At 59.2% G+C, this 19,116-nt stretch overlaps 2 protein-coding genes across 5 annotated transcripts in view; one reads left to right on the top strand and one right to left on the bottom strand.

Moving 5' to 3' along the window:
- The first annotated feature begins 1,485 nt into the window (after positions 1 to 1,485).
- GINS2 (GINS complex subunit 2) lies at positions 1,486 to 5,967 on the top strand. Its single transcript, XM_082289825.1, has 5 exons — positions 1,486 to 1,653; positions 2,466 to 2,580; positions 3,272 to 3,371; positions 4,429 to 4,555; positions 5,022 to 5,967. The coding sequence occupies exons 1-5, from the start codon at positions 1,564 to 1,566 to the stop codon at positions 5,145 to 5,147; spliced, it is 558 nt and encodes a 185-aa protein (XP_082145951.1). The 5' UTR covers positions 1,486 to 1,563; the 3' UTR covers positions 5,148 to 5,967.
- A 1,777-nt stretch (positions 5,968 to 7,744) lies between these two features.
- Positions 7,745 to 19,116, bottom strand: part of GSE1 (Gse1 coiled-coil protein) — a gene marked incomplete at its 5' end in the record, with an annotated part of 99,771 nt that continues 88,399 nt past the window's right edge. The window contains 13 exons of one of the 4 annotated variants that reach the window (XM_082290282.1): positions 7,745 to 8,625; positions 9,555 to 9,658; positions 10,053 to 10,331; positions 11,966 to 12,334; positions 12,442 to 12,564; positions 12,670 to 12,940; positions 13,374 to 13,486; positions 14,056 to 14,636; positions 16,281 to 16,605; positions 16,956 to 17,266; positions 17,550 to 17,741; positions 17,939 to 18,136; positions 18,271 to 18,455. In XM_082290282.1, the coding sequence (XP_082146408.1) occupies positions 8,491 to 8,625; positions 9,555 to 9,658; positions 10,053 to 10,331; positions 11,966 to 12,334; positions 12,442 to 12,564; positions 12,670 to 12,940; positions 13,374 to 13,486; positions 14,056 to 14,636; positions 16,281 to 16,605; positions 16,956 to 17,266; positions 17,550 to 17,741; positions 17,939 to 18,136; positions 18,271 to 18,455 (3,186 nt within the window). In that variant the 3' untranslated portion in view covers positions 7,745 to 8,490. The remainder of the gene's footprint in view (positions 8,626 to 9,554; positions 9,659 to 10,052; positions 10,332 to 11,965; positions 12,335 to 12,441; positions 12,565 to 12,669; positions 12,941 to 13,373; positions 13,487 to 14,055; positions 14,637 to 16,280; positions 16,606 to 16,955; positions 17,267 to 17,549; positions 17,742 to 17,938; positions 18,137 to 18,270; positions 18,456 to 19,116) is intronic. The other 3 variants (XM_082290285.1, XM_082290283.1, XM_082290284.1) reach the window with 3 other exon arrangements.

Genomic DNA, 19,116 nt, shown 5'->3' on the forward strand with positions numbered 1-19,116 from the left:
GGGGGTTTCCATGGGGACTTGCAAATGGGATGCAGCCCCCCCAAATCATCCAGAAGCCACTTGGCTGGGCTGGGTGTGAGCAGGTGGAGGGATGGATGGATGGATGGATGGATGGATGGATGGATGGATGGATGGATGGATGGATGGAGGGAGGGAGGGATGGATGGATGGAGGGAGGGAGGGATGGATGGATGGATGGATGGATGGATGGATGGATGGATGGATGGATGGATGGATGATTGGATGGATGATTGGATGGATGATTGGATGGATGGATGGATGGATGGATGGATGATTGGATGATTGGATGGAGGGATGGATGGATGGAGGGATGGATGGATGGATGGATGGATGGATGGATGGATGGATGGATGGATGGATGGATGGATGGATGGAGGGATGGATGATTGGATGGATGATTGGATGGATGGATGGAGGGATGGAGGGATGGATGGATGGATGGATGGATGGATGGAGGGATGGATGATTGGATGGATGGATGGATGGAGGGATGGATGATTGGATGGATGATTGGATGGATGGATGGATGGATGGATGGATGGATGGATGGAGTGGATGAGGGAAGGAGGTGTGGCAGGACGGATGGAGGCATGGATGGATGGAGGGGTGGAAATGTGGATGCAGGCATGGATGGGTGAAAGGATGACTGTCTGGGTGGATGGATGGATGGACGGATGGATGGATGGATGGATGGATGGATGGATGGATGGATGGATGGATGGGTGGTTGGTTAGATGGAAGCATGGATGAGTGATGGAGGAGTGGATAGGTGGTTAGACAGATGGATGGGTGGGTGAATAGCTGAGTGGGTGGATGTGTAGATTGAAGGATGGATGGGGATGGATGGATGGATGGATAGGGAACAGAGGAAAGGGACAGGTGGGTGACGGCAGGTGCCTGAGCGTGGGTGTCTGCACAGGGGCCACTGAACAGACAGACGGACGCTGCTGCTGGTGCATGCAGGGGAGGGCAGCTGCCGGGGTGTGGGTACGGCCCAGGGACAGCCACGCACGGCCGGGGTCACTCGCCCTCAGCCCGCGTCACCCAGCACGGCCGCGGCCACCCGCGCGCGTCCCCGCCAGGGGGCAGCAGCGACGGCCGCCGCCACTCCCGCGGGGCCCCGGCAACAAGTGCCGAGCGCTGATTGGCCGAGAGCCCGCGGGGAGCGCCGCGATTGGTCCCCGTGCCCCGACCCGGACCTCCCCCCGTGGGGCCGCGGCCGGAGCGCGCCGCGCGAAAGGACAGCCAATCAGAGAGACGTGCGCCGCAGCAACAGCAGGGGACAGCCAATCAGAGCGCGCGGCTCCGGGCCGGGCCCCGCCTCCTCGCGAGGACCGCGAAAACGCGCGGGGCAGTGGGAGCGGGGCGCGGTGGGCGGGGCCTGGGGGCTGCCCAGCCAATAGGGAGTGAGGGCGCGCGGCCGACTCGGCCCTGGCCCCGCCCCAGTTCCGGCCCTGTCCCACCCCGGTCTGATCCCGGTCTGATCCCGGTTCGATCCCGGTCTGATCCCGGTCTGATCCCGGTTCGGTCCCCTCTGCGTCCATGGAGCCGGCCGAGGTGGAGTTCCTGGCCGAGAAGGAGCTGGTGACGATCGTGCCCAACTTCAGCCTCGACCGGATTCACCTCATCGGGGTTGGCGGGGCCGGGGGCCGGGCCTGGGCTGGGCTGAGGGGGCTCCGGGAAAGGCTGGGCAGGGACAGGGGCTGGGGGTGGCCTGGGGGCTTGGGGACACAGCTTGGGGTGACCCAGGACAAGTTTGGGGGGATTATGGGGCAGGGCAGGGTCTGGGTGGGTCTTGAGGCCGGGACGGGGGATTCGGCGTGGAGAATTGGGTTAAAGGGATTGGGACTGAGGTGCGGGAGCTGGTGGGATTCGGATGGGTCTGGGGTGTTCGGGAACACGGGGAGGAGATGGGGATCATGGGGGAGGATCGGGCTGGATTTGGGGATGGGGGCGTTGGAGGGATTAAGGGATTGGGGGATGACAAGCAGAGGGGGGACTGGTTTGGGAGAAGAGGCGCTGCAGCCCCCGGGAGGTTTGGGAGGGGGCTGGGCTGTCCCCACATTTTTGGGGATTTGTGCAGCCCCTGAACTCCGGCCGGGAGTGTCCGGCTGTCCTGGGTGCTGACCAGAACCTGGGGAGCCTCTGGGAGCCCTTGGCGTGGGTCCAGAGACTGCACGTCCAGGGAGATGGAATTTGTGGCTGTGACTCCTGTGAAACACCTCGAAATAGAAAATGCACTGGAAACGTTGGTTATTGCTTCTCAAGGGAGATGCGGAGAAGTCTGAGAGCAAGAATTCTGGGAAGTGAGAGGAGGAAATGCAGGATCTTTTTGACTCAGGCTTTTCCAAATCCTCTGGAAACTCACACCACATTAGCAGACAAGTTCTGTGCAGTCCGAGCTCTGGCTGCTGCCCTCCTCTCATCCTTGATTTGTTTTCCAGGGAGATCTGGGTCCCTTCAATCCTGGTTTGCCGGTGGAAGTGCCTGTGTGGTTGGCCATTAATCTGAAGCAGAGGCAGAAGTGCCGGCTCATTCCCCCAGAATGGATGGATGTTGGTGAGGATGGAGGCTCTGGCTTCAGCTCTGGCCTTCAGTGGGTGCAGTGGAAACATGAAATTGAAAATAATCTGTTTTTCACCATTAGTGGGGAGCTTAACTCAAAAACACAAAGCAAGGGCGAGAGAAGGGTCTCACGTTCCACCACTGGAATGCTTTATTTACTTGTTCAGTGGGAGCTTTGGGGACCTTGGCTCACACAATCCCAGAATTTTTTAGGTTGGAAAAGCCCTCCAAGATCATCAAGTCCAACCTGTGACCGATCCCCACCTTGTCCCCAGCCCAGAGCACTGAGAGCCACATCCATTTATTCCTTGGACACCTTCTGGGATGGGCACTCCAAACTTCTGTGGGCAGCCCCTTCCAATGTTTAATTACCCTTTCAGTCGAGAAATTCTCCCTAATGTCCAACTTGAGCCTCCCCTGGCAAAAATTGAGGCCATTCCTCTCACGCAGTCACTAATTCCCTGAGAAAACCTCTGGATGACGCTCTGTGAGGAGGGAGACCTTGGAGGCATCCCTGTCCCTTGTGTGCCTCCTCACAGGAGCCTTTCTCTGCCCTCATAACATTTGAGGCTTGGGCACTGAGCTGATCCTACAGAAACAATGTGGGTTTTCCCAGGCAGGGCCAAAAACACACCCAGAGCACTGAAAGCCTGGCAACACCTGAGCATCCCCTGTTTTATTTTAGGGAAACTGGAGGAAATCCGGGATCAGGAGCGCAAAAAGGACACCTTCACTCCGATGCCCAGCCCCTACTACATGGAACTCACCAAGCTGCTGCTGAACTAGTGAGTAGGAGCTGAGCTGGCCCGTTTTCCACCCCACTACTCGTGAGCACGGACGATTTTTCAGGCTTTGCTTGGCAGCAGCCCCGCAGGGCAGTGGGGACAGGGAGAGTGAAGGGAGGTTTATCCCTCAGCCTGCCAAGATTTCACAGCAGCACTTCCCTCGTGGTAACTGTGCCTTTCAGGAACTTGGGGGGGTTGCTTGTTGCGTGGCCTCGTAATTGGGGCTGTGCCGCTTTATTGAGCAGCAGCTCGGCGTGGAGGCCCGGAGGATCCGCAGCACGTTCCACGCTGCAATCTGTTCAGCAGCCTAAAGCCTGCAGGCTTCTTGCTTGGCTCCCCTTCAGGAGGAAAGCTCCTCTTCCCTCAGCCTGGGAAGCAGGAGGCCGGGGATATTCCGAGCCTGAGCTCCTGCCTGCTGAGGCATTTCACTTGTAAAATGTGCTGGCTGGTATTTGTCTCGGCGAGGGCTCTGCTGACTTTAAGCCCTCGATTAAGCAGGGTGGGCATTCCAGCTCTGGCTTTTACTCTGGAGAGCAGGCTCCTGGCGTGCTGCTCCTTCCCAGCACGCTCCAGCAACCCTGACAGCTCTGTCCGCGCGCATCGATCACATCCCAGGGTCCTTATGGCAGCACTGAATGGCCTTAATGGGGCGATGTGGCACAGCCCTTCCAGCTTAATTCTCCCTGATGGAGCCCTGGGAGCCCCGAGCCGGGGATTTCAGCATGCCTGAGCTCTTGGATTCCCGGCTGGCCGTGACTTTGGCCGGGTTAGGGGCCCTCTGTGTGCCTCGTACCAGCTGGGCAATTAAAGAGCAGAAGGATTCTAGCGACAACCAGCTGCTGCGTTGGAGCTGAGCATTCCTGGGGAAAAGAGCCATCCCAGAAATCCTAGCAGCATGAGGAGCAGAGAGGATTTTAATGTGGAGTCGCAGGTTTTTAGCAAACCGTCCTGCAAGCGCCTCGGGGTGGGGGGTGAGACGGTGACACCACCACTCAGTGGCATAACCACACATCCCTCACAGCCTGCTCTGATCCTGCCTTGCCTTTCCCTGTCCCAGTGCCTCTGACAACATCCCCAGGGCGGACGAGATCCGGACGCTGGTGAAGGACACGTGGGACACGCGCATGGCCAAGCTGCGGCTGTCCGCGGACAGCTTCGTGCGGCAGCAGGAGGCTCACGCCAAGGTGTGCCAGGACCTCATCTCGGGGGGATCCAGCTGCCCTGGGGGTGCTGAGGGATGAGGAATGAGCTGCTGGGAAGAGGCTAGCTCTGGGGCATGCTTGTCCTGGGTAGTGGGTGCGTCACCGGGGTGCTGGAGCCGTGGGTTGGACCCGCGCCTTGAGGGCGGGGGGCAGCTCCCTGTGCTTTGTGGGAAGCAGGGAGTCATGGAATGGTTTGGGTTGGGTCTTAAAGGTCTCACTCCACCCCTGTTCCATACCTTCCACTAGAACAGGCAGCTCCAAAGCCCATCCAGCTTGTCCTTGAACACTTCCAGGGTTGAGGAATGGTGCTTGAAATGGTGCTTGGGTGCTTCTCTTGACAGGGGTGGCAGCTGCATCAGTCCTTTGGGATGTCACTAAAGGGAACTGTGGGCTGTGAGCTGCTTCCTGAGTGCCTTGTCTTCCCAGATCCTGTTATTCCCCCTTTTAGCTGGATAACTTAACCCTGATGGAGATCAACACCACCGGGACTTTCCTTACCCAAGCCTTGGATCACATGTACAAGCTCCGGACTAACCTCCAGCCTGGCGAGAGCTCCCACTCCCAGGATTTCTGAGAGGGAGCTGGGAAGGAGCTGCTTCACCCGGCCAGCCCAGCCCTCAGTATTCCCTCGGGGCCGGGTGGGAATTGCTCCCGAGCATCCCCAGAGCCTCGGTGCAGGCGGTGACTCGCTGGGCGGATCTCTCGGGTTGTACTTCAACGAGGGAACTTCTGAGGGCAGCACAGGCCACACGCTGCCTTGAAAGGCATAAATTTCGAGGCGGTGCTTCCATGGATTTTCTCAGAGCCTTGGGAAAAAAGGAGAAAAAAAAAAAAAAGGGAAGATGTGCCGGCAATGAGGTGTCTGCTGGGGAGATCAGCTGGGAGGCAGATCCATCTGCTCTTTGGAGAAGGACAAAAGAAAATGGTTTTCCCCCTCAGATCCCAGGCTGTGGGGAAATACCATCCTATCATCCATCTTTATTTTTGTAATAGTTGGGGTTTCAATCTGAAACGGTAACAAAAAAATCCATAACGATAATAAAAAATAACTGCAGCTGAAGAACGGCATCGAATTAATGCTGGGCTGTGCCACCGGCACGGGTTAAACAATGCTTGGAAAATGCTGCAGCTCTCCTTTGGCTCCAGCCCCGTTTCCCTGCGGCAGAGCGACAGGCAAGGGCAGGATCCAGGCGGCATCCAGGGCAGGATCCAGGCGGGCTCTGGCCGGAGCCGGGCTCTGCTGATGGCAGCTGTAATTATTCCTGGCGCCCGAGGGTGCCAGGCTGCCAGCGCTGCCCTTCCCCGAGCATCTGGGCCAGGCTCCCGCTGCCATCTGTGGCCTGCCTGCCTGGGCTGCGCCCCGAAGGGCTGGCACAGCGGGAATGATGGCAGGAATGAGGCAAGGAGCTGCCGGCAATGCTCGGAGCAGGGCTGGGGATGCTCGGAGCAGCTCTGTGTTCCCAACGCCGGCGGCGGCAGTGGTGGAGAAAGGATTCCTTGCCGTCGTTGTGGAAGAGTTTATTTTGGGTTTGGGGTTTTTTTGGGGGGATGTTTTCAGGAATTACAGCGATATATTCATAAATACCTAATTACTACATTCAACAAATAGTATATTACATTACAATTAATTCCAACAAATACACTTTGAACATGTTTAGGGTTGGGTTTTTCTCCTTTTTTGGGTTGTTTTGTTTTCTTTCACAGCATCCAACCTGTCCCCAGCAGGCTCTGCCTTCCTCTCTTTCCTCCCAGCCCTTCCAGGCTCTGGCACAGCCACTTCAGCAATTCTGCACGGACACAAATTCTCGCCACAACCCCGGAGGGGGGCAAAAATTGGTCCAAAAACCCTGAATCCGGGCTGGTGAGGAGGGAAAGTCAGCACAGGAGCTGCTACAAAGGGAGGCTGCACCCCAGCCGGGCTCCTCAGTGCGGCGAGGGATAAATTGCCAATGATTTTCCATCCCTGGCTTCTTCCCCCTCCCTCTGCCACGGCACACAGGCAGGGAACAGAGTGGAGCAACGAGCCTATTTTGCCGTGTTAAAATTCCCTGCGAAGCCCGGAGTTGGCAGCGGTGAGGCCAGAGGCTGGCGAGGCAATTGGGGATTTAAAACAGATTAAACTAATTTCTGTCACAAGGGCATTTTGCTTTTTAATCTTGCCCAGCTTTTTTTTTTTTTTTTTTTTTTTTTTTATTTGGTGAAGCCAATGAGAGAGCAGGGAGCAAGGGGGGGCATGGGGAGGGGGGGGTTAATGCTTTTCTTTGCCTGTGCAACGAGGGAATTTAAAGCAGGAAGCAGAGGTCACCTTTTGCTGGAGATGTGAGCTGGTCTCGTGGCGAATTAAGAACAATTTCTAATAAATAATTCAAAAATAACAATAAATTAAAAAAAAAAGGCTCCCCCCTTCCCCCAGGGGGGAGGCGGGGCACGCAATGGGGTTTTTAGGAAGTGGCTGCAAATGGCACCGAGCCTGACCCTGTCACCACAGCCTGGTGGCACCAGGACATCCCTGCCCGCCTGCGGGCACAGCTCCACCTGGATTGTCCCCGAGGTGCCACCAGGAGCCCCACAGGGCCCCCTCTCCCTGTGCCCAAACTGCCTTAGAGCCGCTCTGATTGTCTTGGTATTTTTTGGGGGGGGTGACAAGGACACCCCAGTGCCACCCATCCCCAACCCTCCACCCTCTCAGCGCAATTTTTTGGGATTTTTCCTCTGGCAGATGGAGCCTGGGCAAGGCTCAGACACCACCCAGCACCATGACACCCACGACGACCCAGCTGGAGTGAAAAGAGCCCCAGAAAGCAAAGAAAAGGGGTAAAAATAAAAAAACAAACCACAGGAGGGTGGAAAGGTTCAGCTTCCCGAGGGACTGATGGTGGGACAGGGCCTGTCCCAGTGGAAAAGGGGATTTATGTTTCCTGGGTTTAGATTCTTTTTAAAACACTTCAGTATCTTTTCTGGCCCGACCAGCAGCAGTACAAACACAAAAAGTGAGTTCATCCTTTTGCCAAAAAACCAAACTGGAAAGGAAATAAAAATAGGGAGGGAGAAAGGAGGGGCAGGGGGGGTGGAAAAGGAAAAAACAAAAAGCAGAAACATCTTAAAAAAAAAGGCAAGCTTTTTATAACAATAATTAAAGCAATAAAAACATACAAAACTTTGTTGTTTTTTAATATATATACACAGTACAAGGCTGAAGCACCTTTTTTCTTTTTTTTTTTTCCTTCCCCGCCTGCTCAGTCCCAAAGCCGGGGTGACAAAGTGACCCCACGCGTGTCCCTGCCCCTTCCCCGCCGACCAGGAACAAAAAGGGACCTTCAACCAGTTTATTGACTTTATTTTTTGATAGCCAAGTGCATTTCCAGGGGAAACCCTGGGCTGGGGGGTGCCGTGCCGGGAGCGGGATCTGGCAGCACCCGGCCCCTGGGGCCCCGCCTGGGTTTAGTGTTGTCGGTGGAGTCTTTCATTGTCTTTTTTCTTTTTTTTTTTTTTTTTTTTAGAAAAAAAATCAAAGAACCAACAAAAATGAGAGTTATAAAGTGTGGGTGGGTGGAGGGGGGGTGGGGCTTCAGCGCCGTGGCCCCCGGAGGAGGGGACAGGAGGGGACATGCCGGGGGCTGCTGGCCATGGGATGGGCTCCCGGCTCCTCCCGGCTCCTGTTTGCTTCATGCATGGCACATTCTCCATTTATTTATTTCTCTTTTTTTTGTCTGTTCGTTTGTTTGTTTTCCTCCTTTCATTATTAATGGTTTGTCATTGTTGTTGTCGTGGTGTTTTGTTTGTTTTTGTTTGGGTTTTTTTTTTTTTTTAATTTTATTTTTTTAGCTTCAAACCTCCCAGTGAAAAATATTAAATATTCAAGGTAATAAAATAGATTATTATTTCTAGACTATATGTTCGGCCTGGCCCAAGGAGCGTCACCTGGGATACCCCTTGAAATAACCCCTAGACCACTGCATTGCAGGCAAGGCAAGGCACTTCCGCAGGTGATCCAGCTCGGCTTGCAGGCGCTCCCGCTCCGACACCATCTTCTGCTTCTGGGTCCTCAGCTCCTGCGGGCAGCCAGGGAACGGGAACGGTCAGAGGGCACCAGACAGCTCGTGGAGTGGGGCAATAGTGGGGGAATAGGGTGGGCGTGCTGCAGGGATGGGCAGTGAGGGGATGGGCAGTGAGAGGGATGGGCAGTGAGGGGATGGGCAGTGCGGGGATGGGCAGTGAAGGGGAATGGGCAGTGCGGGGATGGGCAGTGAGGGGATGGGCAGTGAAGGGACAGGCAGTGAAGGGGATGGGCACTGCAGGAATGGGATCCCTTGTGGGATGCTGAGCTCGCCTGGATGCTCTCATAGGGGATTTGGGTGCCTGGGAAATAGTGGGGAAATAGGATGGGAGGCAAGGAATGGGCACTGCAGCATTTGGGATACAGCAGGGAATGGGGAACTACAGGGATGGGCACTGCAGGGATGGGCACTGCACAGGATGGGTGCAATGGAGGCACATGGGTGTGCTCTGGGGAAGTTGGGTGCCTTGAGGTCAGATCCCAGGCAGGCTGGGTGCCCAGGGGATGGGGTGTCCAGGGGATGGGGTGTCCAGGGGATGGGTGTCCAGGGGATGGGGTGTCCAGGGGATGGGTGCCCAGGGGATGGGTGCCCAGGGGATGGGTGTCCAGGGGATGGGTGCCCAGGGGATGGGTGCCCAGGGGATGGGGTGCCCAGGGGATGGGTGCCCAGGGGATGGGTGCCCAGGGGATGGGTGCCCAGGGGATGGGGTGCCCAGGGGATGGGTGCCCAGGGGATGGGTGTCCAGGGGATGGGTGCCCAGGGGATGGGGTGTCCAGGGGATGGGTGCCCAGGGGATGGGTGCCCAGGAGATGGGGTGCCCAGGGGATGGGGTGCCCAGGGGATGGGTGCCCAGGGGATGGGTGCCCAGGAGGTGGGTGCCCAGGGGATGGGTGCTCAGGGGATGGGTGCCTGTCCCCACTCACCGCCATGCTGTGTGACAGCTGCTCGGCCGTCAGGCTCAGGGTGTAGTGCTGGGCCTCCAGCCGCCGGCACTGTGTCTGCAGCACCTGGCGCTCCAGGTTTTGTTCTGCAACATCCAAAGGACAGGGGCTGAGCACCGGCTCCTCCGGCTCCCTGCGCCACCCACAGAGGGTGCCAGCCCTGCTCGAGGCTCTGCCCAGCCAGCAGTGATTGCCCCCAGCATCCCAGAGCATTCCCAACGCTGGCACTGCCTGTGAGGAACCTCCAAGTGCCACTGGGAGGATGCTGGGCAGCTCTGAGCACACCAATTTCTCATGCATGCATCCGTTTTTGCAAAAACAACAGTGCCTGCAATGCTTTCATGCTGCTCCTGCAGTGCTGGAGAACCCCCCAGTGCCTCCCCAGCCCATCCCAGCAGGAACCAGTGACACCCTCCCAAGGGAAAATAAAGCACCAAGTGGCATTTTACCCTCCCTGCCCAACCCCCCCGCACCCCCTACCTTCTATATGCTCCTGGTAAGCTGCAAAAATTGCCTCGATCCCTTGCCACTTGGGCCTGGGGTAATCTTCCTCCTCTTCCTCCTCCTCCTCCTCCTCCTCTTCCTCCTCCTCAGAGGCGGAGTCCCGGGGCAGGGCGGGCAGTGGCCGGAGCGGCCCCTCGGCCGTGCCGTTGTGCGGGGGCCCGGCCAGGCGGGTGGACGCCTGCAGCTCGGGGATGTTGTAGTGGATGGAGGCGTCCAGTTTGTGGTTCTGCTCCGCCGTCAGCGCCACCGTCCCCCCTGTGGGCAGCCACAGTCAGCCCCTGCCTGCTCCCCACGGCCCCTTCAAGGCATTAATTCTACCCTTCATGGATGTTTTGGGGGGTTACAGCATCTTCTGGGGGTTTTTGTCACTCCCTGTGCGCTGGAGTTGTTTTAGCTATCTCAATCACTCACAAACTGAATGGGTTTGGAGGCTTTGGAGCTGTGTTATCCCTAATTTTTAGCTTCAGCAATGAGCTCATGGGATGCTCCAGCGATGAGGTTGCCAGTGCCAAACCCCAGTGGGAGGACAAGGGGGTGATATCCCAGTATCCAGCCAGCTTCCTGCATCCCTGCTTATTTTCCTGGACATCAGGGAGAATTTCTTGACTGCAATGCCCACTGGAATGGGCTGCCCAGAGAGGCAGTGGAGTCCCCACCAGTTCAGGAATGGCTGGATGTGGCTCTGGTCTGGGTGACAAGGTGGGGATTGGCCACAGGTTGGACTCGACCTTGGAAGTCTTTCCCAACCCCAGTGATTCTGGGATTCTGGGATTTGTGGCGCTGTGTCCCCCCTCACAGCATGAGCTGGGAAACGCTCGTTAGGCCTTGGCCTTGATGAGCAGCACCTGGACTCAGCTCCTCTGGAGCTTATCACAAACCCTGTCTGCTTACCCCAGGCACTGCTGCTGCCTAACGAGCTCCTGTGTAATGAACAGCCTTCGAAACTTCTCTTCCTGGCCTGAACAACCCAAGTGGGATCATCATTTTGTTATCAAACCTCCACAGAGAGTCACTGACCTGAACTGGGGCCAGGGTGGAAAATTCCTGTGACTAAAGCCCTAAAAAGTCCCTGAGTGAGACTCCAGGAGCTCTCCTGGACCACACTGGGCTGGGACCAGCAAATTCCCTCTCAGAGCCTGGGAATTCTCACATTTCCTGCACTTGGAGGATCCCTGAACCACAGCAGATCCTGAGCTGATCCCCGACTCCTCAAAGCTCAACACTTCACTCACTGAGCAGATGCAAAGGCATCCAAAGTAAGCATTTCACTGAATTCCAGGGGAATTTTCACAGGTACCTTGTACAGACTCCTTCTGTCCATGTGTGAGGGTGAACACGCCATAGCAAATATCCTGGGAATCTTACTCTCCTGGATTCTAAAGTACCTCAGATTGCTAAATTAGGCCTGGGAGGAAGGTTACTGTTGTGTGTGAATTCTGTATGACTCCTCTGCTAAATTGTTTAACTTGTCAATCAAGTTTAAGTTAAGTTTAAATGCTGTTAAGTGCTGTTAAGTCTAAGTTAAGTGCTGTTGGCCCTTTAAACATAGCCCGTTGCTCAAGCCCAGGCTCAGTTTAGCGCAGGGGTCTGTTCTGAACTTGTGACTCAACACGAGGATCTTCCATACTGCTTTTTGTCCTCCCCCTTTCCTATCCTTTTGTTTCCCCCTCCTCCAGCCCCCACATGGATTATTTGGGGTTTATTTATTGACGCTGGATTTCTGTTTGCTTTTTTCGGAGTGCTTTAACCACTTAATAAACAGGGGAGCGAACCTTGCTGACGAGCTTTGCTGTGATGCTGGTTTTACTCTAAGCCTGGTTTTGCTGATACTTTTACTGGTGATTCTTAAAGCGACTTTAAAACACGAATTCCCAACAAATCCCCATTACCTTTGTGCTTCTGCAGCGCCTTCTGCGTGGACTGCAGCACCGACTCGTGGAACTGGTGGGCAAACTCCTCGGCAATGAAGGGTTCCCAGGGCTTGCTCTTGCCGTTCATGCTGTGGGACAGCGGCACCGGGATGTCCTTGGGGAGGGGACCCCTGACGTAGCTGAGGATGCTCAGAGCCTTCTTCCCGGGGTGCCCATCACTCAGCCGGGGCTTCTCCGGTGCCGTGCCTGACTCCTTGGGCCTCGGTGGCTCCTGGGCTCTCAGCTGCTCTAACCTGGACGCTTCCGCCGCCTTCGGCACCTCTGGCACGGACACGGCGATGCCCACGGGTTTATCCAGGTCCAGCAGGAGCGGCGGCACCGGCGGCTCTTTGGGAAGAGAAGCAGCAGTTGGACACAGCCAGGACTCTGTGTGTCCCTCAAGGCAAAGCCGTGCCCCCCATCCCGAGACCCAGGGAAGGACCCGGGGCGCTTACCGGTGCTGGGGGCACCGGGGCTGTCCCGTGGGGAGCTCTTCACCACCACGGCGGCCGGCGTGGTCTTCTGCTTCATGGCCTGGAGCATCTCCACCAGCTTCTCCTTGTCTGCGGCATGGGAAGCTGAGGTTTAGTGTAGCCTCTGCTCAGCAGAGCAAGCTCAGGGCCCCAGGCAGGACCCCCCCAGGGCACCCCCAAAGCCGAGCGTGCGCGGGCCATGGCTGTTACCTTTCCTCTTCTCGGCGCTGATGTGCGTGAGGTTGAAGATGGTGAGGAAGCGCTTCTTCTCCTCGAAGTTGGGGCTGTTGTTCATCTCGTCGGGGCTGTAGCGGGTGGAGAGCGGGAGGCGCGGGGAGGGCGTGCGGCGCTTGTTCTGCACCGTGGGCGGAGAGGGGCTCCGCTCCCGCAGCATCCGCCGCCGCTTGCGCCGCTTCTGGCTCAGCAGTTCCTCCTTCTGCTGCTGCGTGGTGAGGCCGAAGAGCTGCAGGAACTCCAGCTTCTGGGGCGACCATGGGAGAGCAGAGCAGGGTCATCCCCCATCCCCATTCTCATCCCCATTCCCATCCTCATCTTCATTCCTGTTCCCGTCCTCATCCCTGTTGCAGTCCCCATCTCCATTCCCATTCCCAGCCCCATTCTCATCTCCATTCCTCTCATCCCCATCTTCATTCCTGTTCCCATCTCCATCCCCATCCTCATCCCACCCCCATTCCCATTCCAATCCCCATCCTTACCCCAATCCCTATTTCCATCCCCACCTCCATTACCCATATCCATCCCCATCCTCGCCATCCCCATCCCTCATTCCCCAGTGCCTCTGCAGATGTCTGGGGATGGTGGCTGCTCTGGGCACTGGGAACTGGTGTAAAGGAGGGGCTGCTCCCCCAGGGGACAGCAGGGGACAGGGAGGGGACAGGGAGTGCCATCAGTACCTCAGAGGACGTGTCCAGCTTCAGCGGGGGCTGCTCAGCCACGCAGCGGAGATGGGCCCGCACCTCCTCCTCGTCGCTGTCATCACAGGAGTCATCCAGGTCATAGTAGTACCCTGGGAATGGGGAGAGGCTGGCGTGAGGCTGGGGACACCTTGGGAACCTGCTGGGACCCCCGGGAATCTTCTGGGACACAGGAGAACCCCACTGGGGATGGGGGTGCCTCAGGGTGGGATGTCAGAGAGGAGAGATGGGGATCCAATGGGGGGCCCAGCAGGGTGCGGGGTGCAACCCAACAGAGCCCTGTCCCTTCTCCAGCACCTGTGGGACCTCGGAGGGCATCACCCACCCCTGTGTATCCTCTTGGCATGGCAGTGGCATGGGTGGCGGGGGGTCAATGGGGCACAGCCTGGGGAGGCTGTGGATGAGTCCCCACCCCAAAGGAGTGGGGACAGCAATTCCAGCCCCCTCCAAGCTCTCCATCTCCTCCTCACTGCTGTTCTCATCCTCACTCCAGCAACCCCATCAATATTTAAAACCCTCTTATTAGCTCCAGTTCATCATTTATTAATGGGGCATGTCTGGAGCACAGGGTTTACCGAACCGCTCGGATGCGGGAATGTCGGCATTCCCGGGAGACCCCCGGCCAGGTCCCAGTGCTGGGGGGAAATCCCTGCTCCCTCACCTTTCTCGCGGGCCTCCCGCCGCCGGCGCTCCTCCAGGTCCAGTTTGCTGACCAGCCTGCGGTGCTGCTGCACGAACTCGTCGTAGATGTACATGGGGTCCTGGGCGCGGGGCTGGGGGGCCCGGTAGGGCGAGCTGGGCTTGGTGGCCTCGGGGAACGGGGTGGCCGGGGCTCTCTGCTGGCTCAGGATGCTCTGAGTGGACTTTTCCAGCTCAGCTAGGAAGGGGGTGTGGGTGAAGGCCCCATGCTCCGGGGCACCGGGCTCCCGTCCCGGGGGGTATTTCTCCAGAGCATCCCTCTTCCTCGGCCCCTCCTCCAGCTTCTCCGGGCAGAAGACCCTCTCCACCTTCACCAGCGGGATGCCCTGGCGGCTGGGCTCGAAGGGTGCCGGGTGGCTGTGGAGGGCGTGGGGCTCAGGGAGGCGCCGGGGAGGGTCGGGGGGGCTCTCCATCAGCGAGACGGGGTTCCAGAGGGACGTGGTGACAGGGTGGTGCTGGGGCTTGGGGGAGATGAGGGGTGGGGGCCCACCAAAGTGCTGCCCTGGCTCCCGGCTGCTCGGCTCGTGGCGGCTCGATCCCAACCTGCAGGGAGAGGAGAGCACCGGAGAGGTGAGCAGCTGGCACTGCCAGCAGAGAGCTGGCAGCGCTCCAGCACCGGGGGATTTTGGGGAGAAATGCGCCTGTCAGGAACACCCAGAGGGGTTTGTGCACGTGGCACTGCCGTGCTTGTCCCCTCCCTGCCACCAGCCTGAGCATGGGGGCATAGTTAAGGCTGTGCATGTGTGGGTTGGGCAGAGATGTGGCTGCACCCCAGGAGCACCGGGGCTGGAGACCCCAGCCTTGACCCCTGTGTGGGGACAAGAGAGCCACCAGCCCTGGCACAGCCCCGTGGCGAGGGCAGTGCCCCGGTGCAGCCCTCCTCCACCAGCCAGAGCCGGAGCCAGCCCGTTAGCAGGATAAATATTTCATGTGCCCAAGCTGTGCATTTAACACATTTCCACTCCAGCGCCCCCGAGCTCCGCACACGGAGCAGCGAGCTCAGCCCGGCGCCGCCATGGTGCCACCGCCGGCAAGGAGCACCGCCTGCCCCCCAGGATCCATCCCTCTCCCGCCCCGCTGGATGCTGGAAAAGGATGGGGATGAAACAACCCCGGCTGCAGGTGTTCCGGGGTGACCTTGCTGTCTCCTCTCCGGTTTGGGGTGGGAGGAGCGGATGGGGAAGGGAGCCTGCGGCGGGCGCTCGCCTTTGTGCCGCCCCGTGATCCGCTCCTTATTATCCTCGATGAGCCGCACTAATCCCCTGGATACCCAAAAATAACAAAGGGAGCAGGCGGCAGAGCTGGCTGGATGAGCCTGCACCGCTTAAGTGCTCAGCCACAGGGGCGAGCAAGCCCCTGTCAATCAATCCGGGGGTGTGGGCACGCTCCGCTGCCCCCCAAACCACCCGGCTCTGTGCAGGTGCCCCCCAAACGAGGCATCCACCACTGCCCGGCCCCACTGCCCGGGAGGGGGGAGCTGCAATTAGCGGTGCCGGTGGCTGGGCAGCACCTGGCCACTCGCTGCTGGCCCCCGGCCACCTCCTGGGCTCGGCGCCTGCCGCCACGCAGATGTCGGGCACCGGGAACGCCGGGCGCTGCCAGCACAGCCGGTCTGGCTGGCACCGCGTGGCAGGAACCCACTGGCACTGGCCAGGCACCGCAGCTTCGGCTCGTGGGATGTGTGAGGGGCACGGCCGTGGGGTGATGGATACCTGATGGGGGGCAGAGCTGGGTAACGGGGTGGGCACAGACACAGCTTGGGGGGAAAATCCTATAGATCATCATATCATGGCATCATGGAACGGTGTGGGATGAGGGGACCTCAGAGGTCACCCCATTCCACCCCCTGCCACGGGCAGGGACATCTTCCACTAGACCAGGTTGATCCAAGCCCTGTCCAATCTGGCTTTGACCACTCCCAGGGATGAGGCAGGCACAGCTTCTCTGGGCACCCTGTGCAGGGCCTCCCCACCCTCCCAGGGAACAATTCCTTCCCAATATCCCATCTAACCCTGCCCTCTTTCCATTTAAAGACATTTCCCCTGTCCTATCACTCCTTTCCCTTGTCCAAAGTCCCTCTCCAGCTTCAGCTACAGATATTCCAGCAAGGACAGCTGCGACACAGGAAAATGCAGCTCAGTTTTGGGGGAAAGTTCCATCCCTGGAGCAGGGCTGGCACCATCCCTACCTGGGGTGCTCAGGCCGGTGCTCGGGCTCAGCTTGGCTAGGGGCACGCCCTATGTCCAGGTGCTGCTCCAGCACTTGCTGCCGGAACTCCGAGACTTGGGATTGCCGATCCTCCTTCTCCTGGCGCAGCCGGCGCTGCCGGGCCAGCCACTTCTCCTCCTCGTTGGTGCGGTGGATGAGCAGCGCCGTGGCCGCGCTGCTCCCGGGCAGCGGGAACACACTGTGGTTGGGGATGAGGCTGGGCACGGGGTGGTGGGAGCCCGGTGGCGGGTGCAGAGGGTGCTGGATGGGCTTCGGCGTGGGCAGCACCGAGTCCTTGAGTTTGTCTGCATTGGGAAAGGGGTGACGGAGAGTCAGGGTGTGGAAGAGGGAGGGTGCTTTGGGGTGAGCATCCCTGGGGCAGCCACTGGTCAGAGCTCAGCACAGGGGGCTGCCCACTCGCTGCCAGCCCGGCTGCCCGGCATGCACCGGGCACGGTGCCACCCCGGCCCGAGTCAGATGGCACCGGCACCGCGCCGCCGCTCCGAGCCGCCGCAGCTGGGCTCCTGGCAAAGAGAGCTGGCAGCCAGGACAGCCCATCCCCGTCCCCAGCCACCTCCCGGGGCCACAGACCCCCTCGGCTTTGCCATCTGGAGGGGACAGGGGACCAAGGCAAGCTGTGGAAGGTGGGCGTTACCTGCTCTGCCGGGTGCCAGCGGCTCCACCGGCTTGCCCCGCTCCTCGGCCGGGTGCCCCCGCAGCCCGTGCAGCTCCGCCACGGGGAGGAAGGGCCCCTCCATGGCTTTCACCATGCTCAGCTCCTTCTCCCGGGCACGCTCCCGCTGCCTCTCCAGCTCCCGTTCCCGCTCCTTCTCCCGCTCGCGCTCCAGCTCCTTCTCACGCTCCCGCTCCCGCTCCCGCTCCTTCTCCCGCTCCCGGTCGGCTTCTCGCTCCCGCTCCTTCTCCCGCTCCCGCTCCCTCTGCCGCAGCTCCTCGTCCATCTGCAGCCTGCGGAGAAAAGCCAAAAAGAAAAGCACCAACCCCAAACATCCCCCTTGGAGCACCTCTGAAATCAACCCTGCATGCCTCTCATCATCCCCTGGAACACCCCTGAACCTCCAGAGCACCCCCAAACAATTCCTGGGCACCTGCCAGCATCCTCTGGAGCACTCCCAAATCCCTACTCACTTACCAGCAACCGTAGAGCACCCCAACACCACCCCTGGTCCTCTGTCAGCATCCCCTGGAGTGCCCCATCCATGCCCCCCACCATCCATCAGCCCTTCCGTACCTCTCGGCGGCGAGGCTGGAGATGCGCTCAGACTGCAGGGCAGAGAGGGAGGAGTGGGAGAGCTCGGGGGGGTACCGGACCCCCGAGAGGTGCAGGTGCATGGCCGAGGGGTGCAGGGGGGGCAGCGAGCCCGGCGCTGGCAGCGGGTAGAAGGGGGACCGCAGTGCCGACAGGCAGTACGACTCATCCATCCTGGGAAAACAGGGATGCTCAGACAGGCAAAGAAGCCCCTAGTTCCCCTCCCAGGAGCCGGATGGGGACTGCCTTCCACTGGGAGAAAGGGATGGAGAGCTCCAAAACGCCCTCAGTGGATCATACTCCCACCTCCCCAGACCCCAAAGCTCATCCAGCAGCAACTCCCAGGGATCCCAAGGCTCAGAGGTGCCCACCTGAAGGCAGGATGAGGGAAGGGGTGATGTGTCAGGTAGCTGGGGTGGTAGTAGGCGGCGGCGGTGGCCGGGTCGAGGCCGAGGGGCGGCAGGGAGGACATGCGGAGATCCTCGGCCGTGTGGTAGGGACGGAAGCTCCGCAGGTAATCCTCGGTCACCGCGCTGGGAGGCACCACGTGGTGCACGGGCCGCTGCAGGCTGGGGGGCAAGGAGATGGTCACCATCCCTCACTGTCCCCGTGGGGAGATGTCACCTCCCCCAGGTGGGACCAGAGCTCAAAGGGCACACCCACATCCTGCAACCCCCGCCCCGTCCATTCCAAGCAGACTCACTTGAGAGGCGGGAAGCGGGAGTCCTGGACCACGGAGCTGGGGGGCAGCCCGAAGGAGTAGGGTGTCCCCAGGAGGTGGGAGGGCACAGTGGGACCCCCCGCTTTCTCCTGCGTCAGGGGGGGCTCCGAGATGAGGCGCTCGCGGCCGGCGCTGCTGCTGCTGCTGCCTCGCGACCCTGCTTCCTGCTGGGAGGCAAAGGGGCAGGAACGCCAAGATGGGCATTAGGGGATGGCAGGAGATGGGGAATCCCTGCTGTGTTCTCACCCCGAGACGCTCGGTAGGTCCCCAGCCTACCCTGCCTGGCACCAGTACCCAGGAGAGGATGCCTCCAGCAGAGCATCTCCTGCATCCAGGCTTTGGAAGGGCAGCTGGAGAGGTGGGAGGGTCTGGGAGGCTACACCAGTGGGGCCCCAGTGGGAAAGGAGGTGCTGGAGCCGGGGCAGAGCTGAGGGCAAGACACCCATTACCTGCCCGGAGATTTATGGCCGCTTTGTTCTCCAGAGCTATTAATCATCTGGGCAGGAATGACACGGCTGGGGGAAATCCAGCTGGCCTTTGATAAGGGCCATAACCCAGCGGTCAGCCCGCAACCCCCCCAGCACCCCCCAGCATCAGCACCCGCCCTCAGGGCCTCAGCCGCTTTCCATCAGCTTCCAGCCCTGGTGTCAGGATGAAGGTCACTCCCTGGCAAGGGGGAACCGCTAGGGGCGATAGGAGACCCCACAGGATCTGACAATTAGTGGGGTGACCCCCAGCAAGGCTCGTTTTGGTTTAAATATTATCATTTTTCATTGCGCCTTCTCCGTTTAGCAGCTCAGGAGGATGAGGATGGCGGCACCCACAGCA

The sequence above is a fragment of the Coloeus monedula genome, assembly GCF_965178545.1.
Source record: "Coloeus monedula genome assembly, chromosome: 13".
Taxonomy (NCBI): Eukaryota; Metazoa; Chordata; class Aves; order Passeriformes; family Corvidae; genus Coloeus; species Coloeus monedula.